The 22,947-nt window shown below is 41.8% G+C and overlaps 1 protein-coding gene across 1 annotated transcript; it reads left to right on the forward strand.

Annotated features, from left to right (window-relative positions):
• Positions 1 to 1,204: 1,204 nt before the first annotated feature.
• NR4A3 (nuclear receptor subfamily 4 group A member 3) lies at positions 1,205 to 22,439 on the forward strand (the record flags this gene model as incomplete). The annotated part of the gene is made up of 6 exons (XM_082014897.1): positions 1,205 to 2,088; positions 4,284 to 4,413; positions 5,376 to 5,548; positions 10,943 to 11,142; positions 12,355 to 12,533; positions 22,177 to 22,439. Exons 1-6 carry the CDS (start codon positions 1,207 to 1,209, stop codon positions 22,437 to 22,439), a joined length of 1,827 nt encoding a protein of 608 aa, XP_081871023.1. The 5' UTR covers positions 1,205 to 1,206.
• Between the last annotated feature and the right edge of the window lie 508 nt (positions 22,440 to 22,947).

The following is a 22,947-nucleotide window of genomic DNA, read 5'->3' on the forward strand; positions in this document are numbered from 1 at the left end:
ATGAAAGCCCACTTTTTTTTTTTTAGTATGAATTGTTACTCAAGTGCTTTTGGAATATAAATTACCACAATTAAGAAGAGATGAACTGCACCTATTTTTAATATATATTTTCCCCATATTTACTTTTCTCTTTACAAAAGAATTTATACTAATCTATACATTTTATTCCTCTGTTGTGGAACTGAAACACACCATGCACATTTAGTTTGGGTTGCAAATACTGGGCTAGGATCTCACAGTGTTTAGTCAGGCAAACCTCAAGTGGATTGCAGAATTGGGTCCATTATTTCCTGAGAGCAGCAAAGGAAATAGCAGACTAGTAGGAAAAGTAAAAGACAAAAAAAATCAAATCTTTTTAGCCAGGCACTGTGTTGCTTCAACCATCCCAGCTACCAGTGAACCGCATTAATTTTTATGACTAATGGATAAAAGCAATTATATTAGCAGCCTCAACCTTGCTTTCCCATAAAAACAGAAACAGAAATACCATATACTTTTTCTCTTACATTTTTGCAAACTTAAGGATATGTTGTACCACGCACTTTTGGTAGAATGCTCTACCACAGATAAGCCTTGAAACTACTAGTTAGACAGCAACCTTAAATTATTAGCTGACCAGAAATATGCTTCAAAGGCCTGGAGTTGAGTAAGCAAAATCGATGTTTGCAAGTCCTAAGTAGCAAACACTGTGATGTGAGTTGTTCCTCTGACATGTACTGCAGATGCTGTTTCTTTTAACATAAATACAATTTTTAATATTATGCATTTGATAATCTCGTTTACCCTTCATGAAAATTTTATGGCACAGTCGCACGCATAACAGAGATAGATTTAGAGCCATAAACTTTTCATTCCGCTTATCTAATTCTCATTGACACCTGTGTATATTAAGCAGCAGATGTAGGGCAGCTTGAGATGGATTCATCTCTCATTGACACTGGTATAAATTTGACTTGTTCCCACGACTAGATGAGAGCAGGCTCCCCAATACCTAATTCTTAGTCAATCCCCAACGCGCGTTTCTTGTTGAAAGGCAAAGACTGGAGACTAATTTATATGTCCCCTGTCCAGGCGAGAAAGGGAGCCGGGTGTCTAACTGACTCTGTGAAGGGAGGGAAAGCTTCTAGGAAAGAAGTTCGCGAGGGCCTGGGCCGCGGCCTCGGCGCGCTGGGCCTGCTGTTAACGTCCCCCTTTGCCCTTGCAGATATGCCCTGTGTGCAAGCGCAGTATAGTCCTTCACCGCCCGGTTCAAATTATGCAGCTCAGACCTACGCGTATGGCTCGGAGTACGGCTCGGAGATCATGAACCCTGACTATGCCAAGCTAACCATGGACCTGAGCAGTACCGAAATCACCGCCACTGCCACCACCTCCCTTCCCAGCTTCAGCACCTTTATGGAGGGCTACTCTGGCAGCTACGAGCTCAAGCCTTCCTGCCTCTACCAAATGCAATCTGCCTCCTCCGGCCAGAGGCCCCTCATAAAGATGGAAGACACCCGGCTCTCCCCGTACCAGCCCTCGCTGCCACCCTCCACGGACGAGGGGATGCCCAGCACTTCCATGTACTTCAAGCAATCTCCGCCCTCCACGCCCACCACGCCCGGCTTTCCCTCTCACCAGAGCCTGTGGGATGAGCCCCCGCTGCAGCCCACGCAGACCTGCCTGCCGCCCGGACACCTGATGGACGCTGCCCCCATGAAGACAGTGCCTCCGCGCTTCCCCCTCTTCCACTTCAAGCACTCGCCCCCCCACACGCCGGCCGCAGCCGCCCACATGTGCTACGACCCTGCCTCCCTCAGCCTGCCCCTGGGCTCCGACAGACCCGCTGCCAGCCAGACACCCATGGAGAGCCATTCCTATGGGCTTCACCTGGCCAAAAGACCAGCCGCCTTAGCCTTCTCACCGCTCGGCCTCAACGCAGCCACCTCCAGCCTGATGGGCGAGAGCAGCGGCGGCAGCAGCGGCCTCCCATCTCCACCCAGCAGGAGCTCCTCGTCCGGGGAAGGCACCTGCGCCGTCTGTGGGGATAATGCCGCCTGCCAGCACTACGGGGTACGGACATGCGAGGGCTGCAAGGGCTTTTTCAAGGTGAGAGCTCTGCCGTTTGCTCCCCTCCCCGCTTCCCCCAGCCCCGCCTCCCTCCCCGCCCGCCCCAGTGCGCTCCCGGCCCTCGCCCCGGGGCTCGGGGGCGCTGAGTGGGAGCTCAGAGCCCCTCAGCAGGGCGCGATGGACACCCGCCCGCAGCTTTTGAAGAAGGCCGAAGCAAGCCCTCCGCGGGATGAAAGGATCAGCCGCTCTCGGCTGAGAGAGGGCCGTGGCAGTGAGCTGGGTCTGCCAGCGTCCCTCAAGGGAGCACGGGTCACCCCCGTCTGAGCTATAAACTGCATTTGTTCCGTAGCGAAACTCGCCAGGAATACATCCAGCCTGGGTTTTACTCGGCCACTCGTTCCAATTAAACCTTGTTTTTAAGCAAGGAAAGAAATCCAGAAATCGTAAAAGCCCGCTTGATGTTTTAGTTGATGGCAGGGGTGCCGTTTGCCCTCCTGGGGCGGGCTGGGGTGAGGAGGACTGTAGGGACAGTGCCAGGAGGAGACTGCTCTCGGGCGTGGGACAAGCCCAAGCTCTTCTGGTTTTATTTGGTGTCTGCCACCTCGTTACTCTTCGGCTGGGGAGAGTCCTCAACCCGTGGAGAGCAGAGCGGTGCACGAAGCACTGCACGGGGTCCCGGTGCCTGCTCCGTAACGGGGAAGGCTGTGCGGCTGGGCGGCAGCACGAATAACTCGCACACGGCGGTTTCTCGGGGGAAGCTTTGTGCTTGTGTTTTTAAGAATTGAGTCCTCTCTTTCTGCTCTCAGATTTGGGTGCTTCGTAATTTCCTTTCAGCAGACCGAGTTCAGATTCCAGTATTATTTTCAGAATTGGCTTAAGTGCAGAACTTGGGACAGACTTTTGGTGGGATGGTTCTGGGCAGCAGGTTTAAGAGTTGGTAGATTTGGGGTCGATTTGGTATATTCCTTCCTGCAAAGACAGCAGGCATGCCCCTGTTCTGGTAAAATGTACGATGGGAACAAAAATAGTCCAAAAATGGGGGGGGGAGGTAGGGCTTACTACACTTTTTTAATTGTAGACGGAGCTGCTAATGTTACTTAATAATAATCCTTTGACAACATGATAAAATACACATCTCCTATAAAACTCATTTTTATTTAAATCTAATTAGAAAGGGAAACACAAACACCCTGGAAATAGCAGCTCTTACAGGCCCGATCCTGCCCCTGTGGAAATCAGTAGCATATCCTTGACTGGGAGCAGTATCTAGAGCTTATTCTGCAAAATTAAGCAGTTTTCAGCCCCAAAGCGCAAGGGACAATATTTGCTGTGTCTCTTATATTTAGTACATTGAGACTGTTATTTGAAAAGGAACACAAATTATGAAATAACATTTTTCCATTAATTTAATTGCAGTGAAAGATTTAATATTGAATGTTGAGCTGATAAATTTGTTCCTGTTCCGATGTCTTTCCTATTAATGTCTTTTTCTTTTTTTGTGTGCCGAGTTGTTTATTGATGTATCTTTGATTTTAAGTATGGAAACACATAATACATTTTTTCATTAGTATTTGTTACATTCTGTCAAGGCTTGCCAGGTTTTTACAAATTTTAGATTTATTGTATAGTTTTAAGATCATTTTAGAGGTAATTAAATGTATACAACTACAGTATAATTCTGTCTGTTTTTTCCCCAGGTCAGGTTAGCTTTCCCAGAATATTTAACTAAACATGTCTTGTAGGGGATTCTGGTATTTTTATTTTTCTCCCTGATGATTTTAATGGCTAACCAAACCAGTTATTGTGGTATTTGACTAACAATAGCGATAGCAAGAGAAGTACATCGCAGATCATTTTGATTTTATTTTAATAAGGTCAGCAATAATCAAGGGAATGAACCAAGTAGAAAATTGTTCCCAAAGGGATATTAAAAGCGGAGATAATCTAATCCCCAAAGGTAGATGCGATGACCTGGTAATTTCAGATATGATTTTATCATTCAAAGTTGCCTGTCTCCAGAGACTTGCTTCAGAACAATCCTAGATGATTTTCATTGTCAGCAGCTAACACTAATAAAATTGTTTTTCCTGCAGGCTAGTGTGTTAGGAAATTAATTTTATCTAATTATATGAATTGCACTGTCGCTTTTCATGTTGTAATTAAAACACATTTTGTCAGGTTCTAAGTTGTTCAAGAAATGATCAGTTTAATATTTTTCTGTTGCATTTTCACAGAGAACAGTTCAGAAAAATGCAAAATATGTTTGTCTGGCAAATAAAAACTGTCCAGTGGACAAGAGACGTCGTAACAGATGCCAATACTGCCGGTTTCAGAAGTGTCTCAGCGTCGGCATGGTTAAAGAAGGTAAGGACTATTGCTATTATTATCCCAGACACGGAAATGTTGTGTTTAATGAATGTCTGTGTGTGTGTGTGGACATGGATGTCTTTACAGTGAATTTTACAGTGATGAGATTCGTAACTTCCCCCAAAATGTGTGCATTCGTGTAATAATGTATTGATTCTCTTCACCCATATTATCATATTTAGACTTTAGACCCCAGAGTTCAAGAACAGCAAGGTCACAAGAGGATAATTTGACACTGGTCAAAATGTCTCCTTTATTAACTTTGAACGTTGCTCGATAATGCTGTTGGCTTCCCCCCGTTACCTCACTGGGGGCTGCGCTGGATTGTGTGCATTTTGGCATAGGATTGTGTCTCATTCCCATAAGCTGATTGTAAATTTGCAGTTAATTTAAATGGAAACAGGATCAACTCATTAGTCCAAATTCTGCAAATATTTAAGTATGTGAGTAATACTGCGTGAGCAGCCCCATTGCAAATACTAACACAGATAACATAACCTACATAGCGTGACCATATTTTTTCAAAAGCTTCAAGAAAGCTAAAATTACTTTGAATGAATGACTCTGCCATTTGAACGGTGCACCAGCAGCAGGAACACTGGAATTGGTGTTTCACGTTCAGTTTTTCTTCAGCAGTAGAGTGTCTCCGTGTGTGTGTGTGTGTGCATGGGCACACATACAGCGGTGCACGTATGTGCTGCAAACAAAGCATGAACACTAGGAACACAGCTGGGCTTTAAGTAAGCAGCTACGTTGCTGCTTACAGTCATAGGTCTGACACAATTTTGGTATCATTTGTGTTCCTTTGCACTCAAAAGCATCAAGGGCATGTGCTGAAACTGGAGAATGCTCTTATTTGTGCCGGGCTGGCCACCACAAGGCAAGCAGGTGTTCATTCTGATCTGTCGTTTGCTGGTATATTCACAACTGATCCCCCCTCCCTTTTTTTTTTAACCTAGTTGTCCGTACTGACAGCCTGAAAGGGAGAAGAGGTCGGCTGCCTTCCAAACCAAAGAGCCCCTTACAGCAAGAACCCTCTCAGCCCTCCCCGCCTTCTCCTCCCATCAGCATGATGAACGCCCTCGTACGAGCTTTAACCGAATCCACGCCCAGGGAGCTTGACTATTCAAGAGTATGGCTCACTTTTCTTTGCCTGTTTGTTTTCCGCATAGAAATGATTCCACTCACCAGGCAGTTTGCTAAAATGAAATTAACGGTGAAATTTGGATGAGGGTAGAAATTTGTCCAGCCAGCCATGTCTTTTCCTGGTAGGTAGTGGACAATGAGGGGAAAGGAGGTACAGTAGAATTAGTAACTATTCATCCTGAGGATCTCAGTCACAAAGTTATCTGCAGTACATTCCGTGGGTGAATGAAAGCAAAAATGCGTGGATACATAAAGCATTCTTCTTGCAAAAGGCTGTGCCAAAACACTAGCAATTGCGATGCGATCGGTTAATCTACCAAACTCAGGAGCAGTACCGATATGTCCAGTATCTTAATTTCCAGGTTCTGAAGTCTAAAATCTAATAGCACTTCCCTAATATTCAGATATAAAGGTTGCACAAAATAACACTGGGTGGATAGGGCCACTTCTACTGAAATTAATATGAATTTTGCCATTATTTAAATGGGACCAGGGTCTGGCTTTGGATACCCCCGCACGAATACTTCTTCAGTAAAATTCACATTTGTAAAACAAACCTTTAAAAATCAAAATTCTAAACCACTATCTCAGCAAAGCTTTACCAGAGAGTATATATTTTTGTAACCTTGTTCTTTAATGTCATATTCACCATTTAAATATTCGTGGAATATTTTGAAATCTTAAAAAACTGTTCTGTAGATATTAAAATACAGCACTGAAATAGCTCGTTAAATCTATTTTTAGGCAGGTTGATATAGGAAAAGAGAAAAATACTAGGAAAGTATTAAAAAAAAAAAGCTAAGGAAAAACAAGATCAAATTCCTTCCCCTTAATGAAATACAATTAAATCTGAGACTGTAAAAAATACAGCTGTACTCAGACAACATTTACATTGGCCATTTATCACTTGTTGCTAAGTAATATTTAATACTAAAACATATTTGATTGTAATTATAATAAAAAGTACATTATTCTATTTTAGACTTTAGATATACTTATGTATATCATTTAGCAATTTTAAGCATGCTGTAACATCTTTTCTTCAAGCTGATCTGTAAGTATGCAATCATATAATTTTCCAAATTATTATTAAGAATTTAGCTGTTCAGTATTTGACAGCCTTTTAGGGGAAGAATGCATTAGCCATATTTACACGTAGTTTAACTTACCCAGAACGTCTCAGGGGGTCATTCTGCAAATACTGAGGTGTGTGATGAGCTGTGCTCTTCGACAGAAATCTGCTGGGTTCCACAGAATTACAGGCATATAATAGCCCAGCCCATGAAAGCAGTATCTGACCCTATGTATTTATTTATTTATAGATATAAAATTCTTTTACATTTACAAAAAAACTGAATGAAAACTGTGTATTTTTATGTGAGTTTTTTCTTTGTCCTGCAAGTAATTATTTCTCTTTTAATGAAAACAGCCCATAGATCTAATTGTTGAACAATTCTGTTGGCCATTACAGAAAGCATATGATTGACAGTAAATTAATTTAGTCTTGGTAGCTAAAAGATTAAGTATGATTGTCTGCTAGGACATATTAATATCTAAGTTTCTCTTTACAATAAAATATATAATAGCCTGTTATGCTCAGCAGTACTGAAAAGACAAAAATACACTAGAATAAATTAATAGTTTCTTATGTTTTTCATAAACCTATACTTATTTTGAAAAGTTAAGGGAGATCAGAAACAAATGCTGTGTAAAAACTGAGATTAACTAAATGAAATATGCTGTAAACACACTGCGATGCTAAAAAATCCCTTTGAAGAATAACCCTATACCTGTAAATCCTAGCTTATGGTACGTTCAATTAGGCTGTGACCCTGCCGAGCACCACAAATGGGTAGATCTGGAAACCTGGCTTTGGAGTCCGTCCTGACACTTCTGTGGACACGACCTTAATGTTTAGCATGGTCTTCATGTTTACAAGCTGTAATGTCTCGACCGTCTTAAAAATACTGATAAGAGTTTCAGAGAGGAACGTGTACCCCTTCCCTCCAAAAAAACCTACACACACACACAAAAAAAACCCACCAAAAAACCCAAAACCAAAAAAAAATTACATAAGCTAGGAATTTTAAACCAAAACAGATTGGAACCAGTTCTGTTCAGAACATGGCTACTTTTCATTTCAGCACTGGTTTTAACTTACCAGTCCACAGCAATGGTATATTTAGGTACTTGGTTTCGAAAAGCAATTTCTAGGAAGAGAATTTGGTTTACGAACTCCTTAAAGGCCAAGGGCTGCAGTCCGATCTCACACCTGTTTTACTGGTACAATTCCATGAGTTTACACTTCTACGGAAGTGAGATGAGAAACAGACCCTATATGTTGCTGCCCTTATTCATGCAGAAAAGCCACCAACTTAAATAGAAATGTTGCCTTTTTGGAGGGAGAGTACAGCATTTAGGTAGTAAGATCCCCTCTCCCTCCTTCCCCAGCCACAAAATTAAGCAAGTATCCGGGCTTTTGGAAAAACAAGCATAGCTTCTCCTCCGTGCAGAGAAGTTCTTGTTAGGCTTTTGCAGCTGGAGCGGTTGATGAAGCAGGCAGAGGGTAGAGCTGGGTTGTGCTGTCAGGCTCCCCGACATCAGGCTTTCCGAAGTCTCTCTAGAGATACCGTGCAAGTTAATGTTGCTTGCTACACGTGTAACCCCATCCTTGAGTAACAGGTGGGTTTCATTTAATTCCCAAAGGAGCTCTGAGGAAGGGAGTAAGGCACAGCTTTGTCTTCTGGCTTTCTCCCGGCGTGCCTCCCGTTTGCACAGGGCAGGTTAAGAAATGCAGATCTGAGCCTGTCTGTACTATGGCCTCCTGACCAAGGGCAGGCTTACCAGCTGTTTTGGTCAGAAGTTAGGTCAGATATCACCTCTTCTCAATTAAATAATCATGGAAAAAACCACAGATTTTGATGCAGAAAACAGAACCATACATATTGTTTATGGTTACTGATACACTCATAAGTCTGTTAGAAGTACATGTTTTATTTTAGCTATTCTTTGTAAATGCTAACTCTTTGTAGCAAGCAGTGACCTATTACAGCAGCTAAAAATTATAGAATTCCATATAATTTTTTACCTTTCTTCTAAAATTGCTCTTATGGGATTAACTATAATAACAAATACAGGTTATAATTTTTTTTTAGCTGCATTTAATTTACTTAAGTGCCCCACGTGGGGTATACTATACTAGCATTCAAAGTTATGTGACATAACACAGCATTCAGCTTCATTAGAAAATGTTAAAACCTTGCCTTACTTTCGCTAAAGGAATGTTTTATAAATATTTGGAACAAATTAATACCTGGCATAGTTATGCTGACTTGAGTTATATTTAGAATGAACTTAGGGTAGTGTCTTTTTTCTTTTCCTTTTCTTTTCCTTTCCTCTTCACTGCTCAAAGGATCAAGAATGTGTCTTTCCTTAACGGTACCTATGATGAGGCAGGAGTTCCCATCAGCCTGTTTGGTTTCTCCGTGTAGAAAGGAGGAGTCATAGGTCAGCCCCTGTGCAGCAAAGCACATCCCCCAGAGCCAAGACACACACTGTCGTGGCTTGCTCCACAGCTTCATTTTAAGAGGGTCCAGAATATGCAAGGTCTCTGAAAAAGCATATGATCTTTTTCTACCCACTAATCACCCCGGCACATCTTGCTGCAGTCCAGTGCCGGGAGTAGTTAGTTCATGCTGCTTGAGCATCCTCAAGTGTCCCATTCAGATGGGGGACTGACCACGTAAATGATGTAGCGTACAGATTCTTCTACCGCTGCTCTCTGTCCTCTCTGTATTTTGGCCTCTACCTGCTTCACTGTCACAGGATCCTTTGGAGTAGCTGTGGCAGAATTTGCCTCCACATGACCTTTATAAGAGGGATCACACGCATTTCACTAGCTGACTAGGGGTGTGAGCTGGAGCTTACCATGAGAAACTCATGCAGTTAGTGTTGGGTCAGCAGAACAGAGTCATTCAGGGCTCGTACCAGTACCCCAGAGATGGCCAGGTCTCTAGGATTGCTATGGTTCTCCAGTCAATCAGCAGCTCTGACACTGTGTCCTTCATCCCTTACCTACCAACAGCAACCAGCTCCAACCAGGACAGGCAGAGGACAGGACATCTACCTGACAAGTTCTGCTTGCTGCCGCCCTCTCTCTTTCCTGCACAGAGGTGACTTTTGGGTTGCCGTTAGCCACTGGGGTGATATCTGCAGCCCAACTGGCATGCCTGAAATAAGGTCCTCCCAGGCTGCCAGCTCATTGTTACCGATCAGGAAAGAGACGTGGGTCTTTCTGTTTCCACTCTGGCTGGGGGATTTGCTGGGGAGAATTTTAGGCTGATGGACTCAAGCCCTAACTGCATGTAGAAAGTTGTTTCCAAAGGGCGTGCACACTTCTTTCAGCCATGGAGACCACCCCAACCTTTCCTTGTCTGAGTCCTAGAGGGAGAGTGGGTATGTAGTCTCTCCCACAAACAACCCACCAGATATCTGATGGCGAGGATGTTGTTACAATAAATCCTAAATTATTCAGTTCCTGCTCAGAAAACCAGCAGCGCTTTCCAAGCACAGGATCGGACTGAGCCGCAGAAGCTCCTGTGTGTTTTCTGCCGAGAGAGGGAGAGCAGTGTCACGGGAGAGACAGGGATCCACTGGTGAGGAAGAAAGAGATAGTGAGGAGGGAGCTGTCAGAGGGTCATGGGGGAAGTTGAGCAAGCTAAGCTGGTCGAATGGTTGTCTGGAAGAGTTACAGCCGCATAAGCAGGATAATAGGTTCTCCTGAACCTTAAATGCTTCTGTCTGAAGGGTAAGAGGTGATACGGGGCAGCTGTTTCACTTTGAACCAATCCTGTATTCAAATGAAGCAATGCTGCATGTGTCAGATAAAACATGATTTACCTTACATGTCTCTATCACTGTCAGATAAAATGCAGTTTGAAAGGTTTTGGAAGAAATCTGCGTTTTGGACATACTGAGACAAATTCATCAATGGGAAAAGTGTTTAATTGTAGTAAGTTAAATAGTATTCCTCTTCTAGTGTGATGGAAATTATTCTACCCACCAGGTTTCTCTTTCTGCTTACTAATAGCATATAGGTAGTTGTAAAATGTGGTAAGTTTTCTGTTTTATTTATAAATTTTAAATTATTTCTGTACACGTGGAAATCTTTTTGCAATATACTGAATAGCAAATTGCTATCTGAATAGCAAAACACCTGTAGGTAGCCAAATAGGTAGAAAGTTGTAGACCTACTTATTATGCCTTTGATAATAATACCAGCTTCGCCACAGAAGGAAATGTTGTCAGGCAAGTAATGCCCTATGTTTCACAGAATGCCCTTAAATGCATATAACGTTGCTTTCTGTGGCTTTCATTTTAGTACTGTTCCACTGATCAGGCTGCTGCAGGCACAGATGCAGAACATGTACAACAGTTCTATAATCTTCTGACTGCCTCCGTTGACATAACTAGAGGCTGGGCAGAAAAAATTCCAGGATTTACTGACCTCCCAAAAGAAGATCAGACATTACTCATAGAATCAGCTTTTTTGGAGCTGTTTGTACTAAGACTCTCCATCAGGTAACTATTTATTTCATTTCCTCTTAAGCTGATGTGAAAAATCATCCATCTCAATATTTTTAAGGAATAAATATGGTGCTATCTTTGAACATTGTCAATTGTACCAAAAAAACCCCCCACAAAACATCAGCAATGTCTGCATCCAAAGGATATGGTGTTTAATTTGTTTTACGCTGCAGAAAAAACAAGAAAGTGATTTAAAAAGAGCATAGGTCTCACTAATGTGCTGCTTTTTATTTGATATACCCCATCCTCTTCTTCTGTAGTAATCAAAATTGATACTCAGGTACTATTTGAGCGAGTTTGCTTCATACTCAACAGCATAAACTATAGAAAAGCACCTTCAATATGAAAGCTTTTTCCTTTTCCCCCTTCTTTTGCGCATGCACTTCTTTGTCATCTGTTTTTGAAAGGGATGAAAAAGCTTTAAAATCTTTTTCAGATTGTTTTTCTTCTTAATACCAAGTCATTTAATAGAGCGAGATTATATCTGTCAGTCTGTCACTCGTTCAGACACTTTACCAAAAACACTTTCAGGGACTGGGGAAATTCCAAACTGGTGATTTGCACTATGCCCTTCTTTCTTTAGGTTGAATATGACCTTTGCGTGCATTTTTCAACAGAGATATTGGCAATAGGGAGGGGAAGGAAAGGAGAGCTTGGCTGTAATATCTCTCATACAAGGGTTTTCACAGTAAAGTGTTGATGATGTTATGTGTATTGAGGTGCATTATTGCATGAGTTTTCTGCTGTTTTTTTCTTATAAATTTTTACAATCTGAAAAATGCAGATGAGACTAAGTAAATACTGAGAGTTGTGGAATCTCTTCTTTCTCCAGTTATTATTATTATTAGTTTTGTATTTCAAAATGCACTCACTTAGTATTCCTTTGGTTCAAACATAGAGTATTTAATGTAAAATGTCTTCTCTGTTTATGCCTTTGGGCAGGACCAAAATCTTAACTAATTAGACAGTCTACGCCACATGCTACAGCTAACCTCAGGCTTATAACTCCACCAAGTAAGCAATCACAGAAGCTTGTTTGTTGTACTTTGGCCCCAAGGGAGAAGCATATTGTCAAACGTGAATGCCCACATATGTCTCAGGATAATATGCCTTGGATTTTAAATGACAGACACTTCAATGCTGGTTATGCATTTTGCTGTAAAGTAGAAGATGCATTTATAATTTTTTCAATTATTTTTATTTGAGGTCTGATACTGCTGAGGATAAGTTTGTATTCTGCAATGGACTCGTGCTTCATAGACTTCAGTGCCTTCGTGGATTTGGGGAGTGGCTCGACTCTATTAAAGACTTTTCCTTAAACTTAAAGAGCCTTAACCTTGATATCCCAGCCTTAGCAAGTTTATCAGCTCTAACTATGATTACAGGTAAGTGCATCTTTGTTAACAGAAAGCTTCAGACTCTAGTGCTTTGCTTTAATGTAAATTCAACTTAACTTAGTTATATTCAGGGTAAAGTGAGTACGATTTTTAAGCATTGGAATGCTTGAAATACTGAAAGTGGACTAACAGGCTATCAGATACCCCTATTAAAATGTAATCTAACTCTATCCCTTCACAGTTTCAATGCTTTCTTGGAGTAGCCTCTAAAAAGCAAACTGCTTCCAAGCAAGTTGTGTAGCTCCTACAAAAATGTTCAAAATATTTGCTCAATGCCCAGAAAAGCCTAATGAAATGAGCAGAGATAGGTCTTCTGTGTAGGAATACTAATTGAGAGCTAGAAGCCATACAGCTAGTATATCTCATCTCTCAGCAAAATTGCTAGACCAGAAAGAGTGCTTCACAAAGGCAGGCAGGCTGCTTTTGGTAGCCAAGCTACGGTAGGTATTCCGTGTACTGCTTTTTTGAGAGAGAAGATTGGAGAACAGTAAGAAAAAAATCCTCTTCTGCAGTTGTACAAATGCTTTTGGGTGCGCGTGTGACCATATCACCCCTTCAGCCTGCTGGGGCAAACAGCAGCAAGCTAACGGCAGAATCTGCCAAAGCTGGCCAGTAAGTACAGAACGGAGGAGCATAGCCTTATAAAGTGTAATTTTCTCATTCCTGAAACAACAAAGCCCCCTGAAGTACACACTGTGTACCTTGGGCTTCTTGCAATCGAAGAGGCATGGCTGATGGAAGCAGGAAGGGTTGGGAGTAAGGGTGTCTGACAATCGTACAGCAGAAGTCAGAGCTGCAGTCATCTCTACAAGCCTCACGCTCATTGCAGAAAAGCTGATAGTGTAAAGGTGCAACTGTGTTGTCAGTGTGAGACAGGGTTTCACTGTGCCTTGTGCTGGATCTTCCCAGGGATGCTATAAGCTCCACTGGGATGGATATTGATTTCCTTCTGCATTTCAGGCATCCACCAGTTTGCAGGCGGTGGCCTCAACAACATCAGCTGCAGTCTTCATGTTACTTATGATGAGATGATGCTCGATGCCAAATATAAAAACTAAAACTGACATTTGTGGGGCCAAGATTTTGGCTTGAGTTTGCATGGTACAAACCCTTGTGCATTTTGGCGAAGGGTTAGTGCATATGCGTAACTCTTTGTTTCTTAAGAAAAGTATTTTCTGTTTTTTGATTAATTTCTGATGATTTCTTCTGTAGTTGGAAAGGGTACTTTAAGGTCCGGATTCTAGTTTCTTTGATAAAATGCTTAAGTCCAGAATAACTCGTTGGGGTTGCTTTGTTCTGTATGAAAACTTTCAAAACGAGTGATATGTTAGAGTGTGAAAGAGCATTCCCAACTCATTTTTTCAATTCTATATATAAACATTCGCTGACATGTGTTCACACATACTTACATATATGTATTATAAATACGTATACATGTGCATGTATATACATACCTATATACATACGTAATGTATGTATGTATGTGTATGCATTTAGCTATCTATAAATCAAGGATGGGTGCTGTCTCTCTGCATATATATTTACATACAGGCATACATGCTCACATATATATAGCACATAACATTGATTTAGATTACTTGCTATACATTAGATATGTAATTTTCTATCTAAAAAAGATAGACACAGATAGCTTGTTCTTGATTATCTTCCTGGAGACTGAGAGGATACAGATCGATGAACAGGATCCCCAGCAAGCTAAGTGAATGTAGAAAAAGCTATTGTATAAGAAGAAAAGTTACTCTCCTTACAAGCCCATGCGCTGTTTTAAGGCGATAATTCTTTGTTCAGTTAAACACTGTTTGCTTGCCCTTGCATTAAGAGTCAAAGTTGTCCAGTGGCTGGCTTAGGTCACCCTAAGATATTTAACAGAAATAGCTTTTAATTGATGACACCCCACATTTCTTCTTTTCCTTGATAGTAACCCTTTCAGGAGTTGGTTGGTTTTCCTAAAGTTTCTAAACAAGTGGAAGTAACTGTTGCCTTTAAAAGGAGAGCATTTCTGTCCATAAAAACTTTAAGATTTTCTGTATTTGTCAAGCTTTTCTTGATTTTCTCACCTGTATGAGATGGTGCTTAAAATTAATGTAGTTTTCTGCTTATTCTTTTATTTAACGAGGGCAGTATACCTCTGCCGTTTTGCTCTTAAGGACAGAGTGTGCTTTCATGTGATCTAAATTAGATCAAAGCTCCTGTGTTTAGTGATTTATATTCACAGGTTTCAGATCTCCAAGGGCAGCTGGCTAACTTAGGGACTCAGCCAGAAATTTGGTCACCTGAAAACAGACGGCATTGTATAATGATGAATGATATTAAAAAAAAAAACTGAAAGAGGAAATCAGGTAATTATGACTAAGAGAGCACTACAGCACAAAATGCTGGTGGGCAGGGTTCTTCTGAGACTTTCTCAGTGATAGTATATTGAAATTTTATATTCAGGAAAGCCTTGAGATTTGCCTGTAGCATGGCATCCCATGAGAAATGGCTTCTTGTCTTCTCCCTACAGTTTGAGTATGACAAGCCATGTGCTGGTTTTCAGCTAGTCCCACCAAAAGAGAAGAAATAATAAAGATAAATTTTGGAAATCTGAAATCTGTTGAACATTTCTAAGCATTGCTTCGAGGCTTGGCTTAGATTTAGGTGTGTAAGTGCCATTCTTTATCTCTGGAGAGGGTACTCTGCTCTCCTGTAATGGACTGTTGGGGGCAATAGGTAGTTAGCAAACCCTGGTTCAAGCCCTTCTTCTGAGTCAGAGCAAGAGAGAGTGACCTTTCCCAGGAACATAGGATATGCGACCATTGAGTATTGCTGTCTTTTGTGTTGAGGCCATTTGACATGTTTCACGGCTTGCAGAATGGCTGTTGTGTATGATGACTTGGTGACAAGCTGGTGCTCAGAGGCACACCCAAGGCCCAGTCTCTAGTCTGATTCCAACAAGAGAGAATCTGACCATGAATGTCCCATGTCTCAGGTGGATATCCATGTCGTTGGACTGCAGATAGGAAGGAGCAGGAAAGCTCTGTTTTGTGAATCTAGTTGTTTGATTTTATTAGCAACACTGCAAAACCGAAATGCTGGCTTGAGCAAAATTTTCTTCATTATTGCATAAATTGCTCCAGTTCTTATTTTGCATTAGTCAACTTTTCATGACTTGATGGTTGAACCAAAAAAAGAAAAAGACAACAACCCAGTGTTCTATAATAGTTATAACTTGTTTTAATACTGTACAGCATCTTAGGTAGTAGCATCAAATTCAAGAACTGTCTCCCTGGGTAAAGAAAAATGCTCCTGGGAATAATGGCCTGTTTGTTCTTCTTGATTTCACGAGTGCTCTCCATAGCCCAAACAAAGACACGCTCTTAGAAAACAAGCCCTCTTGTATACTAGTCATTTGCAGTATTGCAGTATTACATTCTCTGAAGGAGAAAAGTAAGAGAAGTTGCTGCTCTCTTTCACATGCTCTCTCTCTGTTCTGCAAGAGTGACAGGGAGAATTATCATCTCTCCCAGTGAAGGGAGGAGGAATAAATGTAAAAATTAGTTTTGGAGTCTAGAAGACATTCCACTGCTCCCAGTGTCCCAAGATACTGAAGGCTGTTCTCTCATTTTGGGATGTCAAATTGGCTCCCCAGTAACAGGCCCAGTAGTTCCAGTGCCCTTTAACTAACCCTGCAGTCTTGTTTGGAGCTGCAAAGGTCCATGTCCTATGTCAACCACAGCTGCAGGTTGCAGCATAGAATGCATGGTTATATAAGCTTATATGACTGTTCATTCTGTTTAGTAATTGTATTAGTAATTGTAGGAGACCTAGTGAGTATCACAATACTTGCTAATTCACTGCTTGCTTTGAGTAAAACTAAAGGTATGCACAACATAAAATAAACAGCAAAAGATTTTGTAATATTTTGCATCGTATCATCAATTAGAAAGTCCATATATTTGTGCTTTTTCTGTTTATTTTATGTCTCCTGGGAATTTGCAGTATGTTGCTTAGAAGGAAAGGTATCATGTTAGATTGCTGCTGAATTTTCAAGTCCATTCAGATAGGACACCAGCTTGAAAGGGCACCCAGAATGAAAGAAGTTGACATCTGGTTTATTGCGGGTAGGCTGCAAACAGTTAACTTAAAAGTCTGCAGTGCCAAAATACATCTTTTGTCTTTAAGGGACTCCTTTAGGATCTTCCTCTCTCTGTCTCTCTTCTCTTTTTTTACTTCCTTCAGTTGGTTAAGAGGGGCTGGACACAACTTCCTCCAGAGCACACCAGCGGCGCTCTAAGCATGAGTGAGAAGAAAGTAGTTAGGAAACAACACACGACACTCACTCCACATCCCCATGAAAGCAAGAAATGAGTTCCGTCCTGTTCTTTTTCTTTGGAGCACTTATTCTGTTGGAATGTAAGATCTAATGAGCTAAAGAAGAGTACCAACAAGGAAAAAAAACGCTGGTCATTTTGGGGCAAGTTCTGTCCTTAGCTCCACATGGACAATTTCTATCAGTTTAGTGTGTTGCATGGATCACAAGTGTTCCTGCACAACCATTCATGCTGGACTGGGTAGTGTTGATGACGAAGCTTTGCAGAGTAGACCAGATATTAGCTCAGCCTATTCTTGAAAATGCTTCCTTAACTTCCCAAATGACCATTTATAATGCTCTGCTTTAGTTTCTCTAACCGTGTCAAAATATAAAGATTGAGACTCTAATGCAGTTCATCTCAACGGCACACTCTAATTTAGCCTCAAATTTCTGCCTGCTCTAAAACTGCTAGTGTTTTCTCTCTCTTTCTCTCATTGATTCTTTTCCTCTCTGCCTCTTTCTTTCTCTATCCACATCAAAATATTATTGTTTTGCCCACTTGACACTCTCAGTGGGATGCTGCCGAGTACAGAGCATTCTAGCCCTCATTCAACCAAGCTCTTTTGGCATATGTTTTATTTTAAGCATGTTGCAGACCAGCCCAGAGCCACTGTATATATTGGGCTTATTCACACTCTTAATGCTTTGTTAGACTGGCACCAGAACATTGAAGAATATTGTGAGGTTTCAATTAATTATGAATTTGTGTTTGTTTTCCTGCTGTTGGGCTTTCTGTTCCAGTTTACAAACACAATTTTTAACACCATCAGTCATACCAAGAAATAGCAAGGAGTCCGGTCAGGCTAAAAAGGGTCTGGCTGCTGCAGTTCCCTTCTGAACATGAGTTTGTCCAACTTCCCTACAGAAGGGAGGCTCACCTACTCTTCAACAGCAGATATCCTTCAGTCCTGTTGCCAGGATTCTCCGAAGTGGGTGCTTTGTGTGCTGGGTCTACATACGAGCAGGTGGCAGACTGGAGGAGTGTGGGAGAGCCAGTTATATATATAAAAAAACCCCTCCAGATTGCATTGTCTGCCTTCCCCCCGCCACTTTGCTGAGGGAAATACTGTCAGCGTCGAAGTTAAGTACTCACTCCTTCTCCCCTCCCACCCTTTTGCTGAGACAAGAACTCTTTCCTCCTACAGCAACCAACAGCTTCTGTGCTATGTTGTGGTTTTCTTAAAGGAGGGAGCAAACTGTGATGTCCTGTGTGGTCATTCAGCTCATCTGACTTCAGGTACCTTGCACAGCTGATGGAGAAATTCAGGGCACCTCCAGATGATTCATCCGCCTAAAATCCGAATCATCTTCTAAAAATGCCCATCCTTCCACTCATGTTAGGAGGAGCTCAAGGAGGGGCTCCTAGCTTGGCCACCCTTGTGAGGTGCCTGAAGGTTAGGCAGGAGGAATGTGGGCCAGATTGCAGCAGGAAAAGAGACTTTTGGATCTGCCAAGTTGCAATCTTGCTGTGTAACTGAGTGTGCACTAGACAAACGGAAAGCTGTAGGCAACCGAGCCTCATGTTTATTTGAGTTATAGAAGCGGAAGAGGATTGTGAAGAGGGAAGAGAAAATCAGATAACTATATTGAAACCGAGACAATCAAGAGGCCTATTTTAAGTCTGCAGTGTAAATCTGTTGCTTTTCTGATTGGACTGACACCTCAGAGTGAATTAAGGCTAAAACTGACCCACCCTGACACAGAGCGCAAAGCCCAAGGGTCTTTGAGATACTCAAGGTCTTTGAAATGCTTGCGCTCTTTGAGAGGTGTTTCTCATAAAGGCAGAACTCAGTCTGCCTAGCCCTGGCATAATCCACCCCATGTCAGAGATTAGGGACAGAAGGACTAGCACCGCTGGTGACAGGTTTTCCTGCCCTTTTGCTTTCTTCCTATCAACTTTTTGCTGATCAGCGTAATTATAGCACAGAATTGCATTGAGATTCCTGGGAAAAGGAGAAAGGTGTAAAATACTTGCTGTGTTCAGTTTGCCAGGATGAGCTTCTAAGTTTGCAGAGCTTGAGAGGCAAGACTTCTGATGAATCATTTTGACAGGCTTATGGAGAGCATCTTTGCCATAAATTACCATTTTTCTTGCAAAAATCAATGGTATCCTAAAACAGAAGGCTGAGAAATCCTATATTCACTTTACCCAGTGCCTTTTTAATTGCAATTATAAGAAAGTCTGAATACAATAATATTTACACACCTCCTCAATCAGTTAGAGAAAATCTATTGGTTTTGACTAACTGTCCTTCTTGGGATAAATCCTGGCCTTATCATTCCTGTGTGGATAAGAACATCCTGTGGAAGACAGTGAATGATTAGAGGCTTCAGCACCAGTACACACACCTACCACGGGTGCCTCGTGCTGCTCCCTTCACGTTAAGTAAGAAAGACTGTGGGTCTTTTTTTGCCCAAATGAGACAGGTCGTGTGGAAAAGGCAAGAAAATGTGTTTCCTGCTATTTGAACCCTATTAAATTTAAATCTTTGAGTAAATTAGACCCAAGACTCCTCAAGTCTGCTGAAGAGAGGAGCTGTTTCTTACACGAGTACATTCCCCAGAAACTAGTTGGATACTACTGCCAGAAACTGCAATGGCAGTGTCAGTGCACGCAGTGCCCTTTACTAGCGGAAGGGCTTCCACACAGACAGCTTTGACTTTCTCTGGGTCCACAAGGGATACCTTAGGGATTGGAGACTGAAAACCCTTTCTTCCAGTGAGGCAGTTCCAGTCATGAGGAATTACCTTTGTAGAGATTTGCAAGTAGCAAAGGCCATTGCATGGCAGTTCTTGCAGGAGAGGACAGCCTGGTTTGTCAGAGGCTGCTTTAAAACTGTAGCACCAGGGAGCGGCTTAAGGACAGAATATCTCTTAATTCTGAATTTCCATGCTTTTGTTCCTTTGAGTAAGGCTGCTAATATTATAATCTTTGCACGTATTGCATTTTGCATCGGTGTGTTTCATGGCTAGCCACCAAAGACACAATTTGTTCATGAAACCTTCTGAACTTGTCAGTGTGAGACAAAGACTGTTTAGTTCCGGATGGAAATGTTGACAACATTGCTGTGTGCTCCAGAGCCAGAGATCATTTTCCATACTCTGCAGCAAGGTACACATTTACTGAGGCATGGGTTTAAAAATGTGCTCTGCTAATTTGTAGTCAGGTTTTAGATCCATTCTAGTATTTCAGGTCCCTAGATCTATAAAGATATCTTCACTTCCACAGCCAGGAAACAACCTCAAAACAGATTAAAAGATGAGAACTCTTCAAAGACTGCAAGATTAATTTAATGTCCTGCAGATTCTCTCAGTAGGCCAGTGGTAAAAAAACCCCACCCTACGGCTTTTCAAATCTGTATAAAATATTTATCCGCCAAGATTCTTAATGGCAGAATCTGCCTCAGTATTTACTCTCAGTGACCTGTACAGCTAAGGCTTCCATAATTACACTATAGACCATTTACTGGAAAGGCTTTAAATATTCATTGACTCCTCGTGTTTTAATGTAAACAAGGCACTTAGAATACCTACGGTTTTTAATTCCTGCAAGGTGAAAAAGATGTCTGAAGCAGATGTTACTGCTTGTATGGGCATTGCTGTGAAGCAACAGGGCAGATTGATGGTACTTCAGTGGTAGAGCACAGTAACTTCTGGCCAGAGATGCACACGTCTGCACCTGATTCTCATCCCAAACGAGTGTTCTTCAGGAGCTAGCTCTGCCTAAGTAAATAAAGTTGAAAAAAGTGTAAAATGGATGAATGTCAGTGGAAAATCAGACCTTTACATTTCTGACTGCCTTCATTGAATCCCATCTGGGGTTTTTTGGTTTGTCAAGAACAGCTAGCCAAAACAGGTGGTAAGGGGCGGCAGCGAGGAGTTTATATGCACATGCCTGGGCAAGGCACCACTGCGCCTTGCGCAGGCATTACGCCTGCTTCTGGAAGTAAAGAAACCTGTACTCTTTTCGCTGTTTGTCAGGGGACGGGCAGAGAAAGTATCTATTGCCTGCTCTTCCTGGAGAAGAGAAGCAAGACTTGGGGGCAATGGGGACAATATGGCTCATGGCTGCCAGGGACTGGGGAGAGGGCCAGGGAAGGCAGATGACTTCAAATGCATCAAACTGCCACGATTAGTCACTCCTCATCTGCTGCTGTCACTGTTTTTATATGTCTAGTTGGTTAAAATTAATTTAACCTGCATTTTCTTAGACTGCCCTAGCCGGTATTGTTCTATTTAACGTGTAAATGATTATGACTTTGCTATTAAGCAAGTTCTCACTTACCTGTGAATTTCAAAGTCAAAGGCAAATAAAAACATCACAAAATTATTTGTTCTGAAATGTTATATGAATTTATCCACTGAATCTTGATAGCAAACAGCACAAAACTATCTTTTCCCGTGTACCAGTAAAGAGCCTGCTTTTCATGAATTTTAATGAATTTTAATGAATTAATGAACAAACCTGATCCATTCTACTTGTGCTTAAAGAACCGTGGATGCGTTTAACATGGTCGTAGCATTTTAAAAGGTTATTCAAAGGGGGACAAACCCCAGCTCCCCTTCCTTTTAGGAATGCTGAGGTTTTGGTGGTGGATAGCACAGCCGCCTTCTCACTTTAGGCATTGCTCACTCAAAGCAAAATAGTAAACTTTCAGGCGTCTTTTATCTTAGACCTTTTAAAGGTGAATAAACTAAAAAGCAGCAGCTGATCAAAATAACAAAGGGTGGTAAGGTGCCTTTAGTTTCTTACAAGAGTGTCTGCAAATTCCTGGTGGAATTCTAGGCCCGGCACTGATGGAGCTGGCTAAGGATATCGATCGCCACTTGAATTCACTGAATAAATAATGGTTGCCATAGTTATTGAGCATTCACAACTGGTGGGGAAGCACGGAAATCTCCAAAACACCTCCTGTGATAGTTTTGCTGGAAAATCACCCAATTAATTCTGTCTCATATCATGAAGATTATGCAAGTTATGGAGGATGCTTGGACTCCTTGTACTAGAATTTCAATCGTAATTGAGCATCTCTGCTGCCTATTGTAGCAGCTAAAGAGAAAAGGGCACTTGCCGTCTCGTATTTTGCATGGCAGAAAGGTTAACTGATGTCGTATAACCCCAACTGTTCTGAGAAATCTTACACTTTCAAAGCATTTTTTGCTTTGCGTACCAGAGTATGGATTTGGGTTACACCGAAGAAAATGAGTTCTCTCAATTTGTGGGAGGGATGCTGATGTGCTTTTCCTCTCGCTTTGCAGAACGACATGGATTAAAAGAACCAAAGAAAGTGGAAGAGCTATGCAACAAGATCACAAGCAGTTTGAAAGATCACTTAACTTTCAGTTGCCAAAACAAAGGACAACCGCTTGAGTCTGCAGAGCCGAAGGTACTGGGTGTTCTGGCTGACTTGCGTTCTCTCTGCACTCTGGGACTGCAGCGCATCTTTTACCTGAAACTGGAAGATTTGGTGCCAGCCCCTTCCATTATCGACAGGCTGTTTCTGGACACCTTACCCTTCTGAGTCAAACCACCCTCCTGAAAGGCAAATGCCCACCAGAGCAGGCAAACGGATCGTGACTTACGGCTAACATTTCTGCCCTTACTTAACAGAAAAGCAGCTCCAGGTCTAAAATAAGGTCTTTTCTGGCGCTTTGTCCTTACAACCTGAGGCCTGAAACTTACTGGCTTACTGGTTTGGGGTTGTGTTCTTTGTTTTCTGTTGTGTGATTTGGGGTTTTTAAATGGCTAATATGGCACTTTTGGACAATGCTATCCCAGCAGCAGTAAAAGGTTAACATGACTGTTTTAAATCTGTTGTTTAACACCTCATGGTGTATGAGGAATACAATTGTAGAAGCTGTGTTTGAAAACAAGGACAGCAAATAGTTGTTTGCCAGGGTAGTATGTGTTTTGTGAGGATACCTTTAGCATACTTCCTGCATCAAGGGCACATACATCACAGCACAATCTAAACAAAAGTTCACTTTTTTAGCAAAATACATTCAATTGAACATTTCATACAAATCAAA

This window comes from Phaethon aethereus (genome assembly GCF_964289735.1).
Source record: "Phaethon aethereus genome assembly, chromosome: 2".
Lineage (NCBI taxonomy): Eukaryota > Metazoa > Chordata > Aves > Phaethontiformes > Phaethontidae > Phaethon > Phaethon aethereus.